General features: G+C 44.3%; 1 protein-coding gene across 3 annotated transcripts in view; it reads right to left on the reverse strand.

Moving 5' to 3' along the window:
- Window positions 1–14,920, reverse strand: part of map1aa (microtubule-associated protein 1Aa) — a 29,574-nt gene that overhangs the window by 12,192 nt on the left and 2,462 nt on the right. The window contains exons 1-2 of one of the 3 annotated variants that reach the window (XM_076997326.1): window positions 14,131–14,389; window positions 13,252–13,353 (exon numbers count right to left, since the gene is read on the reverse strand). In XM_076997326.1, coding sequence (XP_076853441.1) covers window positions 13,252–13,353; window positions 14,131–14,347 — 319 coding nt within the window. In that variant the 5' untranslated portion in view covers window positions 14,348–14,389. Of the gene's footprint in view, window positions 1–4,444; window positions 4,516–13,251; window positions 13,354–14,130; window positions 14,390–14,920 lie in introns of those variants that run through there. The other 2 variants (XM_076997332.1, XM_076997338.1) reach the window with 2 other exon arrangements.

A 14,920-nucleotide genomic window follows, 5' to 3' on the forward strand; every position in this document is an offset into this window, starting at 1 on the left:
GCTGAGTAAAGGCTTGAGGAATATATCAGCTTGTTTGGTGGGGTGTGGGTGATTTCCACTGCAGTCAGGGAGGTGCAACAGTGCTGGGACCTAAATAACACGCAGACGATCTGCTAGGACTTTTTCTCACTTTTAGGCAGACTAACACACAGATGCATGTCTGATGCATTTGTTAAAGCTTACATAATGTGCATTTCAACATACAGAATGTTGCTTTGTGAACCTGTACAATGGAAGCATGGCTAAAGAGTCATAAATGACTCTAAATAAAATAAAAAGTCTATAATAAGTCTATAATAATAATAAAAAAAAAAATATATATATATATATATATATATATATATATATATATATATATATATATATATATATATATATAATTTAAAAAAGATCACACATTTTTGGATGCACCCTTTTTATTGCTTACAATTAGCCTGTCTACAAGTGCAACAAATGACCATGTACTATGTACACCACTGACGACGAGACACTACGCTCTCATGCCACAGTCAGTGGCTGCCTGTAAGCTCTGTGCAGTACACAAAAGAAGCAAGAGGGAACTGTCCTGTGGGACTTTTTTATTCAAGCTTTTAATTGCATCATCTTTGGTCAGGAGTTCTTTTCCAAAAAAAGATCCCTTGAGGGAAAGCAGGTATATCAAAGAAAAGGATTAAAGGCTTTCTTGAGTAACATGGGGCTCTCTCTTCATATTTTAAACAACAGTTTTATGTTTTAAAGAAAAGTTTAATTAAACGAAGTTTAACATCTTCAATCTGAAATGAAGACAAAAGCTATTTTCGGCGGAGAAGATGAGATTAGAGGTAATTTGTCATACACGACCTTCAAATGCACTTCCAGAGAGAAAACCAAGCACGGCTTATGGAATGACAAAGGAAACAGCAGGATCCCCAGTGCACATTCAGACAGGGCCTAGTGCAAAGTCACCTTATAGCAGGACGTTCCCTGATAATGCAGGACCAGAGGAGGGGATTCCAGTACGATAGTAACGTAGGCGCTATTGTTCATATTTAATTCCAAACATAACATTTCCACATGCACAAGTAACACTTACATGATCGTATTTGCAGTAAACACATGAGAACCAATTAACTCCTTTCTCGGTGCTACTCTTAATATAGAGCACTGCTTTCCAGATGGAGCATGTCAGCCTGACAATGAGGGCAATGAGATGCATATATACCCCACAGCATAAAACACTTCCTCTCTGCACAGAGGATTACTGCACAGGATTGCATAATACATAGGAACTGACAGTTAACCTAGAGTCTGGGTCATTTAAACTTATTGGGCCAATGTATGCTCTCCCAAGTGCATTAATATGGAAGGAAAGAACTCCTTTGGAAATAAGGGAGGGTTCGGATCAACACAGCAACCAAGTCTCTGCACTAAACCCTTTGAAGTAAACTTATATTGCTATGGGCTATTTGTAATTCCCCGGCGTGACAGACTCTGCTATTAAAAGATGAAGGATAATGTTTGTTTGACACTAAGCCGTCTGTGGACCTTGTTTGAGGTTGCTGACAAATGTGAACTGACACATTTCAGCAATTCGGACCAGATTCATCAGAATTTAGTTTAGATTACCTGCCAAGAGAAATGAGGATGTGAATCTTCAGGTAATTTATTCGGTTCCAGCTTTGATTGGTGATTAAATGCCTGCAATGGTTTGCCACAGAAGTTTGACAGTTACTGTAGGTACAGTCATGTTGCCATCTGTATAGCTGTCTTATGAGCCTGCTGCTTCCTGAAGTGTCTGAGTGTTTTATTTAAATTCTTTCTCTGATATGATCAGCGTTGAATTCTGCAGACTAATCAATGATTTAGAAACATCCCACATCTGTTTGGAAATTAAAGGCTAATCCTCTTTAGAAATCCCAACAAACACTTCATAAGTCAACAAACAGTGACATTAAGTATGTGTTTACATTTTTTATTTTGTGGTGGCTGAGCGACACCTTCAACCGCAAATGTAATGTTAAACGCTCAATCAATGCACTGAGGTGAAACCATGTCAGTATTGTCTGCTAATTAAATATTAAGGCATGATGGTATTGTTCCATCTTCAGATAAATTGCTGTTCAGAACAAGACATACACAGAAAGGATCTATTATGTAATTTTGCAGTTTATGTCATCCTTTTCTGGCATAGCAGCTGGTCAGTAAAACAGGTTGTGAGTATATTCAGACTATGCTTGAAATTATGTACTTTTTTTTTTTACTAAAAAGTGCCATTTCCACAAACCAAAATAATGAACATAAGTTGACATAAGATTTTAGTAGTATTTTAGATAGGGATCTGTTGTAAGGAAATTGCATAATTTTAATCATGCCAAATGATGAACGTTAGCTTTCACAACTTCTAATGGTAGCTTCAACTTCTAATGGTAGCTTCGGTACTTCTCCAAACCAAAATATCGATATTGGCTTTATTTTTGGATCGCATTTGAGATCAGAGAAAAAAAAAAACACCTTAATTTAAAACTGTTCCTGTACCATGACTGATTGCTATGACAACATTTGAATAATCCATGAGCAGAACGGAAAAGATAATAGTTGTGGTAAAAATGAATGTTCTCTCTGTGCTAGGCACATGAGGCGTACTAATCACATCAATGTCAGTTTATCTGCTTCTTGTCCATCACCACAATATTACTTAATGTTGTAGCCATGGACGTAATTTTGATTTCAAAAGTGGGGGGGGACATGGATTCGTCGCTATTTAAATATTTGGTTTTAACCGTAAAAACTGGGGGGGGACCAAAACCGGCTTTTGAAAAAGTGGGGGGGACATGTCCCCCCCGTCCCCCCCCCCCCAAATTACGTCCGTGGTTGTAGCACAGAGAAAGAAGACATAGTCGAGAACAGAAGCAGTCTGTGCCAGTTTTACATAGTTCTCTATAGTTGATGAGTTACTGAATACAGGTAGCATCCATCTTTTATCCTCTTAAGGCCTCTTAATCACATCCATGCCAATGAAATCCTGTTCCACCACCCAGGACCGTTCCAAAATGGGTTCATGTTAATGAAACGGCTTGTTAATGAGAACAGTTGAGAACAGAACCCTCCTAAAAACTAACAAAGCAACAACAACAAAAACAGGGTATTAGTTCTGTTCGCTACGCTTCTTTTTAAAATGTAATGGATCCATTATAACCAACAAGCAAATGAGTATTGAGTGATACTCAAGACCGTCCTAATGGTGCTTTCAAGCACAATAAATGACTAACCAGAACAAGCTGCATCAAGTGAAGGAGAGCCCTTACCGGCACATGATACGTCCACACACTGTAAGGCCAGCCATCAGATACTGGTACTCTTTTACTTAGAACTAAATATGCGGTGTTCAACAAAAAGAGGCCACACTGATGCTACTTAATTACCATATTCGGAGAATTTTGTTTGCTTGTTTGTTTGTTTTATTTAGAGCGCTCAGTGTTCGCGACTCACGGACACCGGGAGTTTGCCTAAAACGGCGCTCATGGGGGAGGTCATCTCTCTCACCGGTGCAGCTGAGACAACACTGCCAAAGCATCCCAGACAAAGATTCATCAACAAAAAGGAAAAACAACCGTGCGTCTAATGGCATACAGGACGGAGGCAAACCAGTTATTTAAGTCGTATGACCTAACATACATGACATTATTAAAGGAACAGACATCATACAATTTCCATGCTAAAAAGTATACAAATGTTTGCATCTGTGATATATGTATTACTTATTTACTCCTATGCCACATGTGTTTTAGCCTGGGCCCAATTAAAGGGAACTGTAGAAGGCGCGGATGGGCGCAGCTGGGAGAGAACAGGGTCAGCTGGGCACGGTGGGCAGAGTCCACGATAACTTCTCTGTTAAAGAACTGTGTTACGAGACGAGGTGTCCCTCAACGAACAGGTAGTTGCGTGTGACTTTCATTTCTACTTAATGTACATGCCGAGTCTTCAATTGGAGATTAAAGGAGACCGACTAAACACCGTTTTAACGGTAAACTTCAGGCCATTCATTCGTGCAACACGTAATTTCAGTCCGTCTCCATGATTTCGTCTGCTCTGAAAGCAACAGCTTTTCGTGCAGCACCTCAGATCAGCTTTCGCTTCTAGACGTTTTCCACTGGCTTAATATCTGCTATTCTGTGCACAACGAAATCATGCACTGTCACGATAGCAACCGAATGAACATTACTGTCATAACACACGTTAAACACGGCCTGTAAGCGAGCATCCTCCCCGATCCACTAATAAACAACAGCCAAGAAGCAAATTATTAACCACAAAATCATTGCCTAGTAAGGCATTTGTATAATGAGGTCTAGAATTATATATCACATGCGAGACTGTATGTGTCGCGTTTATGCCCATTTAAACCGCTTCCCAATACAAGCCACTTAACTGTCAGAATAAAACAGATTAACATGTTGCGACTTACCGGTGCTGATGCTGATAACGCGTCTCACACGGCGAGCGCGCTCACGAACACGCGAGCGTTCATGTGACAGGCGAGGAGTGGGTGGGGCTTCCGTGTGTGGACAGGCAGACATAGTACGAATGAGAACTACTCAACACGTCATGGTTTAATTCACACTGGTCAGGGTCTCGTGCGGCCTGGTGATGTATAAATACCTTGCACACTTAAATTTAGAACTCTTGTTTGTAGCGTCCACGGATATATAGGTTACGGACGTATGGACGTTTATATCCCGTTTTGTGCCAGTGAACACAAACATTAGCCTAAAATAAATAATTTATTACTACTTGACGCCTCCCAGCAGCGCTCCCCTCGGAGAACTCACTGGCATGTGCATAATATACTGCATAATATGCTTCTGTCTACTATATTACATTAGTTACTGTTCATTTCGATCAATAATATATATTTTTACAGTGGTTCCTGTGAAAGAAACTAACAAATGCAGCCAGCCAGCCAGGGTCACTTAATCACAGTCTGACCAGCAAGCCTGGAAAAAGGGTGAGGGTGAAGGCTTGATAGAATTCCTGAAATTAAGTGATAGCTTTGGTTTGGCCTCATCTGGCCACCCCCATGATAAATGTTTTAGTGCCTCACTGTATAAGTCCCATAAATGTAGCCACTCCCCATTAACCTGGCAATGTAACGTCCGAGGCTGACTGTCAGTCACATTACAGTGTTCATTTGTCACTATTTCCAAGTTCAGATACCCAGCAGGTGCGTTTGGAAAGTCTCCAACTGTGTTAAGTTTGATTTCTGTCTGTGCACCTAATGTTAATGCTGCACACTCTGATTATGAGACTGATGAACCCTTGATGTGACCTGGATTAAGATTGGCCTGCATTAGTCCTGCGTTTTACCCAACGTTTCGTTTTGTTGATTGAATCGTACGAGTGCACTGATCCATCAACACAGCCCACTCATCCGTGTCTGGATTGGTCAGAATGCTTTTGGCATCTACATATTATTGCCTTTCATGATATGAGTATTGCAAAGAGCAATATCACGATAACAATGTGCAAATGACAGGCAGCCCTTACTAATCTTTCATACATCTGGTAAAATGCTTAAGAGGACTTATCCGTCTCAAACATGCCAAAGTACCAATAAACCTGACAGAGAATGCTCTCTGGTACCGTGTCTTACTGAGACGCCTTTGTGTGCATGGCCTCTCTGGGGTCAATAAAATCAAAGATATTGATGTAAGGTTGGGGGGAGCAGGTGGCGTCTTAGTTGCCATTCAACTCGAGAAGCTCTCTCGAAACTGGACCTGGGAGGGGTGACTACAGCCTGGGAGGGGTGACTACAGTCTGGGAGGGGTGACTACAGTCTGGGAGGGGCGACTACAGCCTTGGAGGGGCGACTACAGCCTGGGAGGGGCGACTACAACCTGGGAGGGGCGACTACAACCTGGGAGGGGCGACTACAGCCTGGGAGGGGCGACTACAACCTGGGAGGGGCGACTACAGTCTGGGAGGGGCGACTACAGCCTTGGAGGGGCGACTACAGCCTGGGAGGGGCGACTACAGTCTGGGAGGGGCGACTACAGTCTGGGAGGGGCGACTACAGCCTTGGAGGGGCGACTACAGTCTGGGAGGGGCGACTACAGCCTTGGAGGGGCGACTACAGTCTGGGAGGGGCGACTACAGCCTGGGAGGGGCGACTACAACCTGGGAGGGGCGACTACAGTCTGGGAGGGGCGACTACAGCCTTGGAGGGGCGACTACAGCCTGGGAGGGGCGACTACAGCCTGGGAGGGGCGACTACAGCCTTGGAGGGGCGACTACAGCCTTGGAGGGGTGACTACAGCCTTGGAGGGGCGACTACAGCCTTGGAGGGGCGACTACAACCTGGGAGGGGCGACTACAGCCTGGGAGGGGCGACTACAGTCTGGGAGGGGCGACTACAGCCTTGGAGGGGCGACTACAGCCTGGGAGGGGCGACTACAGTCTGGGAGGGGCGACTACAGTCTGGGAGGGGCGACTACAGCCTTGGAGGGGCGACTACAGTCTGGGAGGGGCGACTACAGCCTTGGAGGGGCGACTACAGTCTGGGAGGGGCGACTACAACCTGGGAGGGGCGACTACAGTCTGGGAGGGGCGACTACAGCCTTGGAGGGGCGACTACAGCCTTGGAGGGGCGACTACAGCCTTGGAGGGGCGACTACAACCTGGGAGGGGCGACTACAACCTGGGAGGGGCGACTACAGCCTGGGAGGGGCGACTACAACCTGGGAGGGGCGACTACAGCCTTGGAGGGGCGACTACAGCCTGGGAGGGGCGACTACAGTCTGGGAGGGGCGACTACAGCCTTGGAGGGGCGACTACAGCCTTGGAGGGGCGACTACAGTCTGGGAGGGGCGACTACAGCCTGGGAGGGGCGACTACAGTCTGGGAGGGGCGACTACAGTCTGGGAGGGGTGACTACAGCCTTGGAGGGGTGACTACAGCCTTGGAGGGGCGACTACAGCCTGGGAGGGGCGACTACAGTCTGGGAGGGGCGACTACAGTCTGGGAGGGGCGACTACCTCACACTGCCTTCCTTTCAGCCTCCCCTTGCCCTGCCTCACCTTCATTTAATGTGTAATCATATATCAGGCCTTCTTGAAGAAACCCCACACCTCTTATTGATTGACTGAGTGGGTGGAGATGTAATGTGAATACATTCTCTTCCAGTACTTTGATATCAGCATCCCAGCCATGCAGTTTGTGCTGCAAATCCTACCGATACAACGCACATAAGATCCTTCTGTTGTGTCATGCTGAGACCCTGGACTGTGGTTCACCAAGCAGAAGTCATTAGAGTCTGTACTTGTGTATAAAGAGGATAGGATCTCCACAGTTGTCTAGCCCAGCAGCTGCAGGGTGGGACTGCCCAAACCGTCCGAGAAGCTGTGCTCCCACAGTGTCCTTCCTCAATTACAGACTAGCACCGAAAAACTACAGGACGACTACATTAGATTTATGGAAAAAAGATATAGCGTTTTCAGCCAGAGACATTTTCACTCAGCATGGAAAACAATGATTCTACATTCTGAGCATGTCATTATCCTAATCAGATTCAAGGACCGTGCCTTAATGTGAATGCAAGAAGATATTCAAATTTAGCATGGACAAAAATACCCCTCACATGCCCTGGGAACTTCTTAAGCTCTTGCATCTGTTAGAACTCACCTAAAATGGCATTATTACATGATTATAATTAGCCTTGCAGACAAATCCATGACAACTGTTCCTGGCAGCAGTCTGACTGCCACGCCCTTGTTGCCAGACAGGTCACCCCCCCCCCCCCCCCCTTCAGGAATTAACTCAGCTAGTTCATAGCTGCCACTTCCTTAACCAAGCCCCCCAGTGGCCATAAAACTGGTGTGTATTACCATGACTGCATTCCGATTTAGTCCACATTATCTGTACATTACTCTATATGCCAAGATTTCAAAATGTAACCTACGCATAAAAATACACATTTCTTCTCTGTTGCATCACAGTTCGGCTTTGACGCTAAATATCTTCTCAGGCAGAAGCTTGTGACAGCATCAGTTCTGTTTGCCCTTGACAGTGGTGAGAGTCACAGCTTTCTGCACACGAGGGCAGTTCTTTCTCTGTACGTCTCTGGGTCGGTGTTGGGGCATGGTCTCGGGTTTCAGGGTGGGTAGACGGCGTGGTGCGGAACCCTGACCCACGATCGATGATTCCATCACTCAACCTAGTGACGCCAAAAGTCATGCACTAATGCTCTGTGTTCACAGTGCAGGATATGAAGCGCTGCCATAACTAACCTGCTATGAATTATTGATCAGCTCTAAAAAAAAAATTACACACACATGCAATAGACCCTCCTGAAGTCTTGCTTACCAGACAGCCTTGAAGTGAGAGAGATTTGTGAGCTTTGCTTGTGTCTCAGATCTGAGATTTTGCATTTTAGGTTAGTGGCAATTTTAAGTCGGGTGAGATGTTCACAAGTCTGCAGCTTGTCACACAGCTCCACTTGTATTTGTGAAAATTGCTTCAAATCATTATTGCACACCTTGAATCCTATTCATAGACTTAAGGACTTGAGATAATTACCCACCCCCACTCTCCCCCCAGCAATATTGACTACATCCAGAAGTGTGATGTATGCACTATGCATCTTCTACTTGACAGCCTTTTAGTGACCAGAGAAAAAATCATGCAAAAAAAAATAATACACAACCATCATAATATCAGTGAATGCTAATTTCCACGATGATACCCACCAAAATAACATGTTTTGAATTACAAAGTTATACAAACACTCATGAATGTGTCTCTGCAACTTGGGGACTGCGTGTAGGTCTCCCACTATAGGGGTCATTGTTTATCTCATCATCCCTGTCAGTGTCCTATAGACTGACCACATTAAGTGCTGAACCATTCTGAAGCTGCTTGTGCATCTGTCCCCTGGTGGTCCCCCAGGCCGCCTACCGCGAGCACTTCAGGTCAGCACAATCCTGACCAAGGCCGCATCTGGGAGGACTGGCAACACTGCTGTGAGACTGACTGCCACCCTGAGTGATGGTGGCAGTCATTAACTTGTGGTGAGGTGCTTAAAGAACTTAATTAATTGGGCAGCTGCACAGGCACCTGAGCCCACAGAGGAAACTCCAGCCTCCCTCTCCGTTCTCAGGGAAATTTAAGAGATGAACCTGACTATCCAGGAGGCCAGTCACACATATAAGATGCAGGATCACAGTCTGTGGTTGCCACAAAAAGATCAAAGAACAGCAGTCCAAATATATACGTGATCAAATTACATCTCCAGCTTGTGTATAGTGTGGGAATCCAAGGTCATTTGTTCACTCATCTATATTCTCGGTAACTCTAGTAAAAATATTTGTCTTGTAATCTTGTGTACAATCCAGCGATTCTGCAGAATATTGTCTACGTCGGTGAAACTCTGGAGTATGTTTTCCCTGCCGGCAGAGCTGACCCTTGACCTCCTGAGGTGTGCCCCTCCGTCCTGCTCCTGATAGCAGCTGGGAGGTAGCCCAGAGGTGCGTGTATACCAGCCCCCCACCTGGACCAACCTGGCTCCATTTCAGGACAGATGTTAGTCAGTCAGGCTCTGTTAGGGCAGCAGTCTCACAAGTGAGTGGTGCTAATTCAGCCGAAGCCAAGAAAACCTCTCATTCTCTGCTGCTAAACGTGTAGATGAACACAAAGGTGTATTCAAAAAAGGTCATCACACGGTAGCTCCTAACAATATGGAAAATACCGTGTGATATTTGCTTTGAGACTTGTCAAGAAGGAATTGAAAAATCCTAAATGGTATTTAAATGCTGGTCTTGTTTTGGAAAAGCATTAAGATGTCAACCTGATGGGTTTTTAACTGCTCTGGAGTTAAAATCCAGTCAGCCATGATGACACTGCATTCCAGAAAGCCTGATCAGTATTCTGGACACAGTGGCAGGAGAGCAGACGAGTTCTACTGAGCATGCTCAGATCTGCCAATTCACCTTCACCGGCTGGCTGAGGGTGATGCTCTTAAACACCAGCATAGAGGAGCTCCCAAACATTTGAGCGGGGGCCACAGTACCCCACATGGTGAGACAGGAGAGGGCTAACGAGACTGAATCGTGCACCTACCTTCTTTTACTGAAGACATGGGGGATATTCTTGTTATCTCTCTCTCTCTCCCCCCCTTCTCTCTCTCTCTCACTCACTCACTCCCCTCTCTTCCTCTGATCGCACACCCCACCTCCTCTTTTTCTCTCTCCCCTTTCCCCTATGGGGGTTTATGCTAAAATAACAGCCTGCCATTCTGAATCTGATGTGTTCATTACTTAGGCTGGGTGACAGCATCCATCTTGAAAACACAGACTAACACATTCAGCCTTTCAGTTTTAATTGCCGTGATTGTCAGCTGTGGAGGCATGCCGGCTGGACAGGGAAGCCACGTACATTCCCATCCTGGAAAAGACATCACATTACACAGTGTGTGCTGTAACGGTCGCTTGATATTGATTGCAACATATTGCTCCAGCAGTTTGAGCACTCAGCATTTGATCTACTGCGTTGTATCTATATACAGAAATTACATCATTATATCAGTAAACGAATCCACAAATGCAATATTCCAATAACAAGGATTCCATCAGGAAAGAACATTTTAACAAATGCACTTCACTATTTACTGATAAATTATTTCATTCACTGATGTTTTTTGAAGTGAGTGAGTTTCATCACTTGGAGGCCTTGTCTTCAGCTGCTGTGGTGAGCTGTGTTCAGTGAGAGCACTCACACGAACGAAACCCAATCAGCTGCTCCCAAGTCGAGCAGACAGACGGGAGACAGCAAAAGCCAGAGTCACCGACCCTTTGACCTCAGCAGCGCCCTTCAACGGTCTCTAAAATAGTGAAAACAGGCTCTAAAATGCTGCCAACGTCTTTTTCTCTGACACTTCCAGCTGTCCGTTAGTCTGCTTTACACTGAGAGACTGAGCTAAATAATCATTTTAGTTTGTTGTACTATGTGACAACAAATAAGTTATTGTCATTAAGAAAATATTAACATTATGAAAGCAACACCGTTTGATACCTTCAATATATCATTTTAGGTGGTGTACTGAAAACTGGTGAAAACTTGTGGCATTTTAAGTTAATGATGTGGCCGAAGCCATCCTGTCTAATTCTCAAACGTCTAGTTCTGATATATGGTTTGGTTTTTTGACCACTGTTGGGAATGCCCCTCACAGTGACCTTTTGATACACCTCTGCCCCCCCACCTTTGCCTGTGCAAGCCACTGCTTCTCCCCTTCCTACAGCGTGCTTTTCAAAGTCACTCTGGAATAAATGGACGCTTTTGTGCAAACGGCCATAAATGGAAAGCTTTGTATTTTGAGTTGTTTCAGAGCCAGCGACTTGTGCCCAGCAGACCTTGCCAGTCAGAAACAGGAGAACAGTAGGACACAAAGGGACAGGCAGCCTATTGAACCTGGTCTCTGCTAGCGATGGCACATGGTGGTGATTCGTGCGAGAAAAGAGTGGCCCAGTGAACTTCCAGCAGACACCTACCAACCTACGGGTGCAACCTTAGAGTGCTCAGCTCCGTGTTACTATCAAAGCACAGCGTGGGACTAAAGAAAGAAATTAGATCTGGGCATGACGTGGCATTCCTTCAAGAATGTATGGAAGCTGGTGTTCTCTGAAATACCCTGCTCAGTCCTGAGGTCGCCAAACAAACCGAAATGCTGCAGTGTGTGAAATCATCATACGGCGATTTTTTGTTCCGTCAAACGTCAGCAATCACCAAATTCAGCAGCACCCGTGTCAGAATATTACTGGAACGTGTTTTCCCATGTCTCAGCGTGACCACACCCCCTACGTGTTTAACCCTTCGTGTGCTAAGTACACTTCTCAGGTTTCTGGAGTTAGTACAGCAGTAGCAGGCCCACCCATTCACTCGTCTATTTGAAGTTTAGTCAGCTGGTGATGCATTTTGAGCCAGGCATTTTGAGGTCGGTTGATCTATAGGGCGAAACTGGCTGGTTCTCCACAAATCCCTCTTCCAGCTACAAAGTCAGAGCCCTTCCATCAAAAAGAGCTTCTCTTTGGCTTCAAAGCCTTACAGCACTTAGTGCGGCAGGTCCATTAAGCCTCGTTACCTCTTGATCTCCACGCCTTGGTGCACCCTCTACAATAATCGTATCCTTCCGCCCAAGTACAATGCAGTACAAGTGCAGAGCTATAGCATCTGTTGCTATGGCAACTCAAACATTCCTTTGAGAAACTGTTTACGCTGAGCCTTCCATACATTAATGAACTTGTTTGTTTTCTTCATAACTTTTCTTTCTTTTTTTTTTTTTTACCATCATCAAACGAAGGTGTAATGCTGAATTAAAGTCCCTGTTAACGACTCTGCTTGTAGTTGTTAAAGGTTTTAATGATTGTGGACAGAATGCTGAAAAGAACAGCCAGAGGGATTTAAGTGGAGGCAGGAGGGATGTATTATTCATCTGTGGCATCAGGGTGGAGGGGGTGGAGGGGGTGGAAGGAGCCATAGGGGAGCAGCAGGAGAATACTGAGGGGGCGGAGATACTGTAAAAATATCAAGTGGGTAAAACACCAAACTAGACACGATGGCACGTCAATCGTGATAGGAATAACATGACAGACATAATAGTTCTACGTTATTAAAGGGCTAAAACAAGACACTACATGGGGGAAATGCGTGTGTGTGTGTGTGTGTGTTGGGGAAGTTATGTCACACTGTGAACACAGTAAACCTACTGCTTTATCTCCTACCCCGTCATATGTGCTGATGCTTGCAGTGTTTGGTGCAGTGTAGCAGAGTGCAGAATCTGTTATGTGCTCAGTCTGTACATGACACGATCACAGAAACAGAGTGAATATTCATGGAAGACGTATGCTGATGGCAAGGCTGTCAAAAACATAACAACTGTTCTAAAAATACCACGCAAAACCTCATCCCTATTTCTCTTTAACTGCTTTCCTTAAATAATTTTTGCATATGACTGGATATAACTGACAATACAGCTGACAAAGACCTAAAGCAAAATCACAGCAAAGAAGGCCCCCACATTCTAATTCTCAGTAGAATAAAAAACTGAAGCAATACAACCCAAAGTCCAAAAAAACTCATTCACTTAGGTTTCCTACACAAAGAAATCAATACATCAGCCTTATTGACCCACATCATAATACAGTGTAGATAAAGAGCCAAATCAATACAGCCCCTTTCAGACAGACCTTATAGTGTTACGCAGTCCAGATACCATATGTCACTGACCTTTCACCTCTGAAGAGAACTGGGCAGAATGCTTGGTCTCGAAGAGCCGCAACTCCTGGTTCAAGTCACAGACCTTTAGGTCTATCGCCCACGATCGGATCCCTGCGCGAGACCACACACAGACGACAGGTTTAGACACAGTTTTAGCTGCATATTAAATGAACCCCCTTTACCCCTAATATTGCACAAAAGACATCTAATATCGTTTTACAGTTCAAGGAAGGAAAAGCGGCTGATAAAGGCTGTAAAGTGGGAACAGGCTTTAGTGTGTTTTATTATTGTCCCGAGAAGACAATGAGTTCAAGACGTTATCTCGCTGTCTTGGATCAGATCCACTGCAAATGGCCCTTTTATTTATTTTATGCAGCACACAATCACACACACGCATGCGCACTCACAAAATACAATAGAATGACCGTCCGTAAACAGCAAACACATGTTGCGTCAAATACAGTAAATTAACTATTATTGTTTTCCCAGCATTAAATCTAGACACTTGATAAGACACTTGCCGGACATATTAAACTGAGGCCTGCAGCAAGCTCTCTCTTCCTAATTCAAGGCTAAGCAAAGCCTATTCAAGGCTATATTTCCACTGCAAATCATGTATTTGTCGATATCGCATTAAAAATATATAGTTTATGCATTTTTTAAACGACTGTGTATATATGTATATTCCATCTGTAATAATCTCATTATAGCTAATGTTTGAAAACAACGTAAAAGTAAATAAAGTTGCTAGGCTACAATGAACGAATGAAATTCGTCATTCCAGATAATTTTTCCGCTTAGCATAATTCATGTGAGAAATTTATAATTAGATAACATCGCGCTGAAATCTAACTGACAGTCTAGCAACTGAAAGCTCCAGAAACTCACCCTGCTTTATATGTTCTTTTACTTTATGGAGATGATGATCCGTTGAAATGTCCCCGATTACAATGAGCATATAATATCTCGTATGACAGAAAGGTGGCCCGACACACTGCTGCTGTCCAAGGTGCTGAACAAACTCGCGACGCTCCTTAGGAAACAACTGCGCGCTCGTCTCCTTCTCGCCCACTACAGAAAGAGCATCTCCTACTGGCATTTCCATGGCAACAGCACCGCGAACGTACGAAGGAGCCTCTTACATTTCCATGACAACTGCATCCACCAGCTCCCTGCACGGGACAGGACTGGAGGAGGACCAATAGGAGTGGCTCAGCAAAGATGCGTTCTGATTGGCTCTCTGACTATATGGCTATTTGACATCAGCGAATATATGTCTGCCCGGTTCAGATTGCAGATAATCTTATCGGTTGCAGTTTCTTGTTTATTGAATGATTTATATGATTCAAAAGTTTAGATTTGCAATTAACAAATTAACAAATTAATCTCTGCTGCAATTTACGAAAGGAACAATGAAAATTCAACGGCTTATTGAGATATTTCATACAACTGACTTTGCTAGGAGACGATTTGGCAGATCTCAGCTGCAAACACGAGCTTTCTGCTCTGGGAATTGAATCAACACAGCTCTTTGTTTGTGACGACGCTTGCAATGAGCAAAGGGATTCATATTGTTTAGAGCGTCGCATTATTTTAATCTCATAAATGGTTGGAAGTCCACTCCAAATAAGTAACGGTTAACACGTATACTTTCTTAGTTATTATTGTTTACACAGTA

The sequence above is a fragment of the Brachyhypopomus gauderio genome, chromosome 1, assembly GCF_052324685.1.
Source record: "Brachyhypopomus gauderio isolate BG-103 chromosome 1, BGAUD_0.2, whole genome shotgun sequence".
NCBI classification, from domain to species: Eukaryota; Metazoa; Chordata; class Actinopteri; order Gymnotiformes; family Hypopomidae; genus Brachyhypopomus; species Brachyhypopomus gauderio.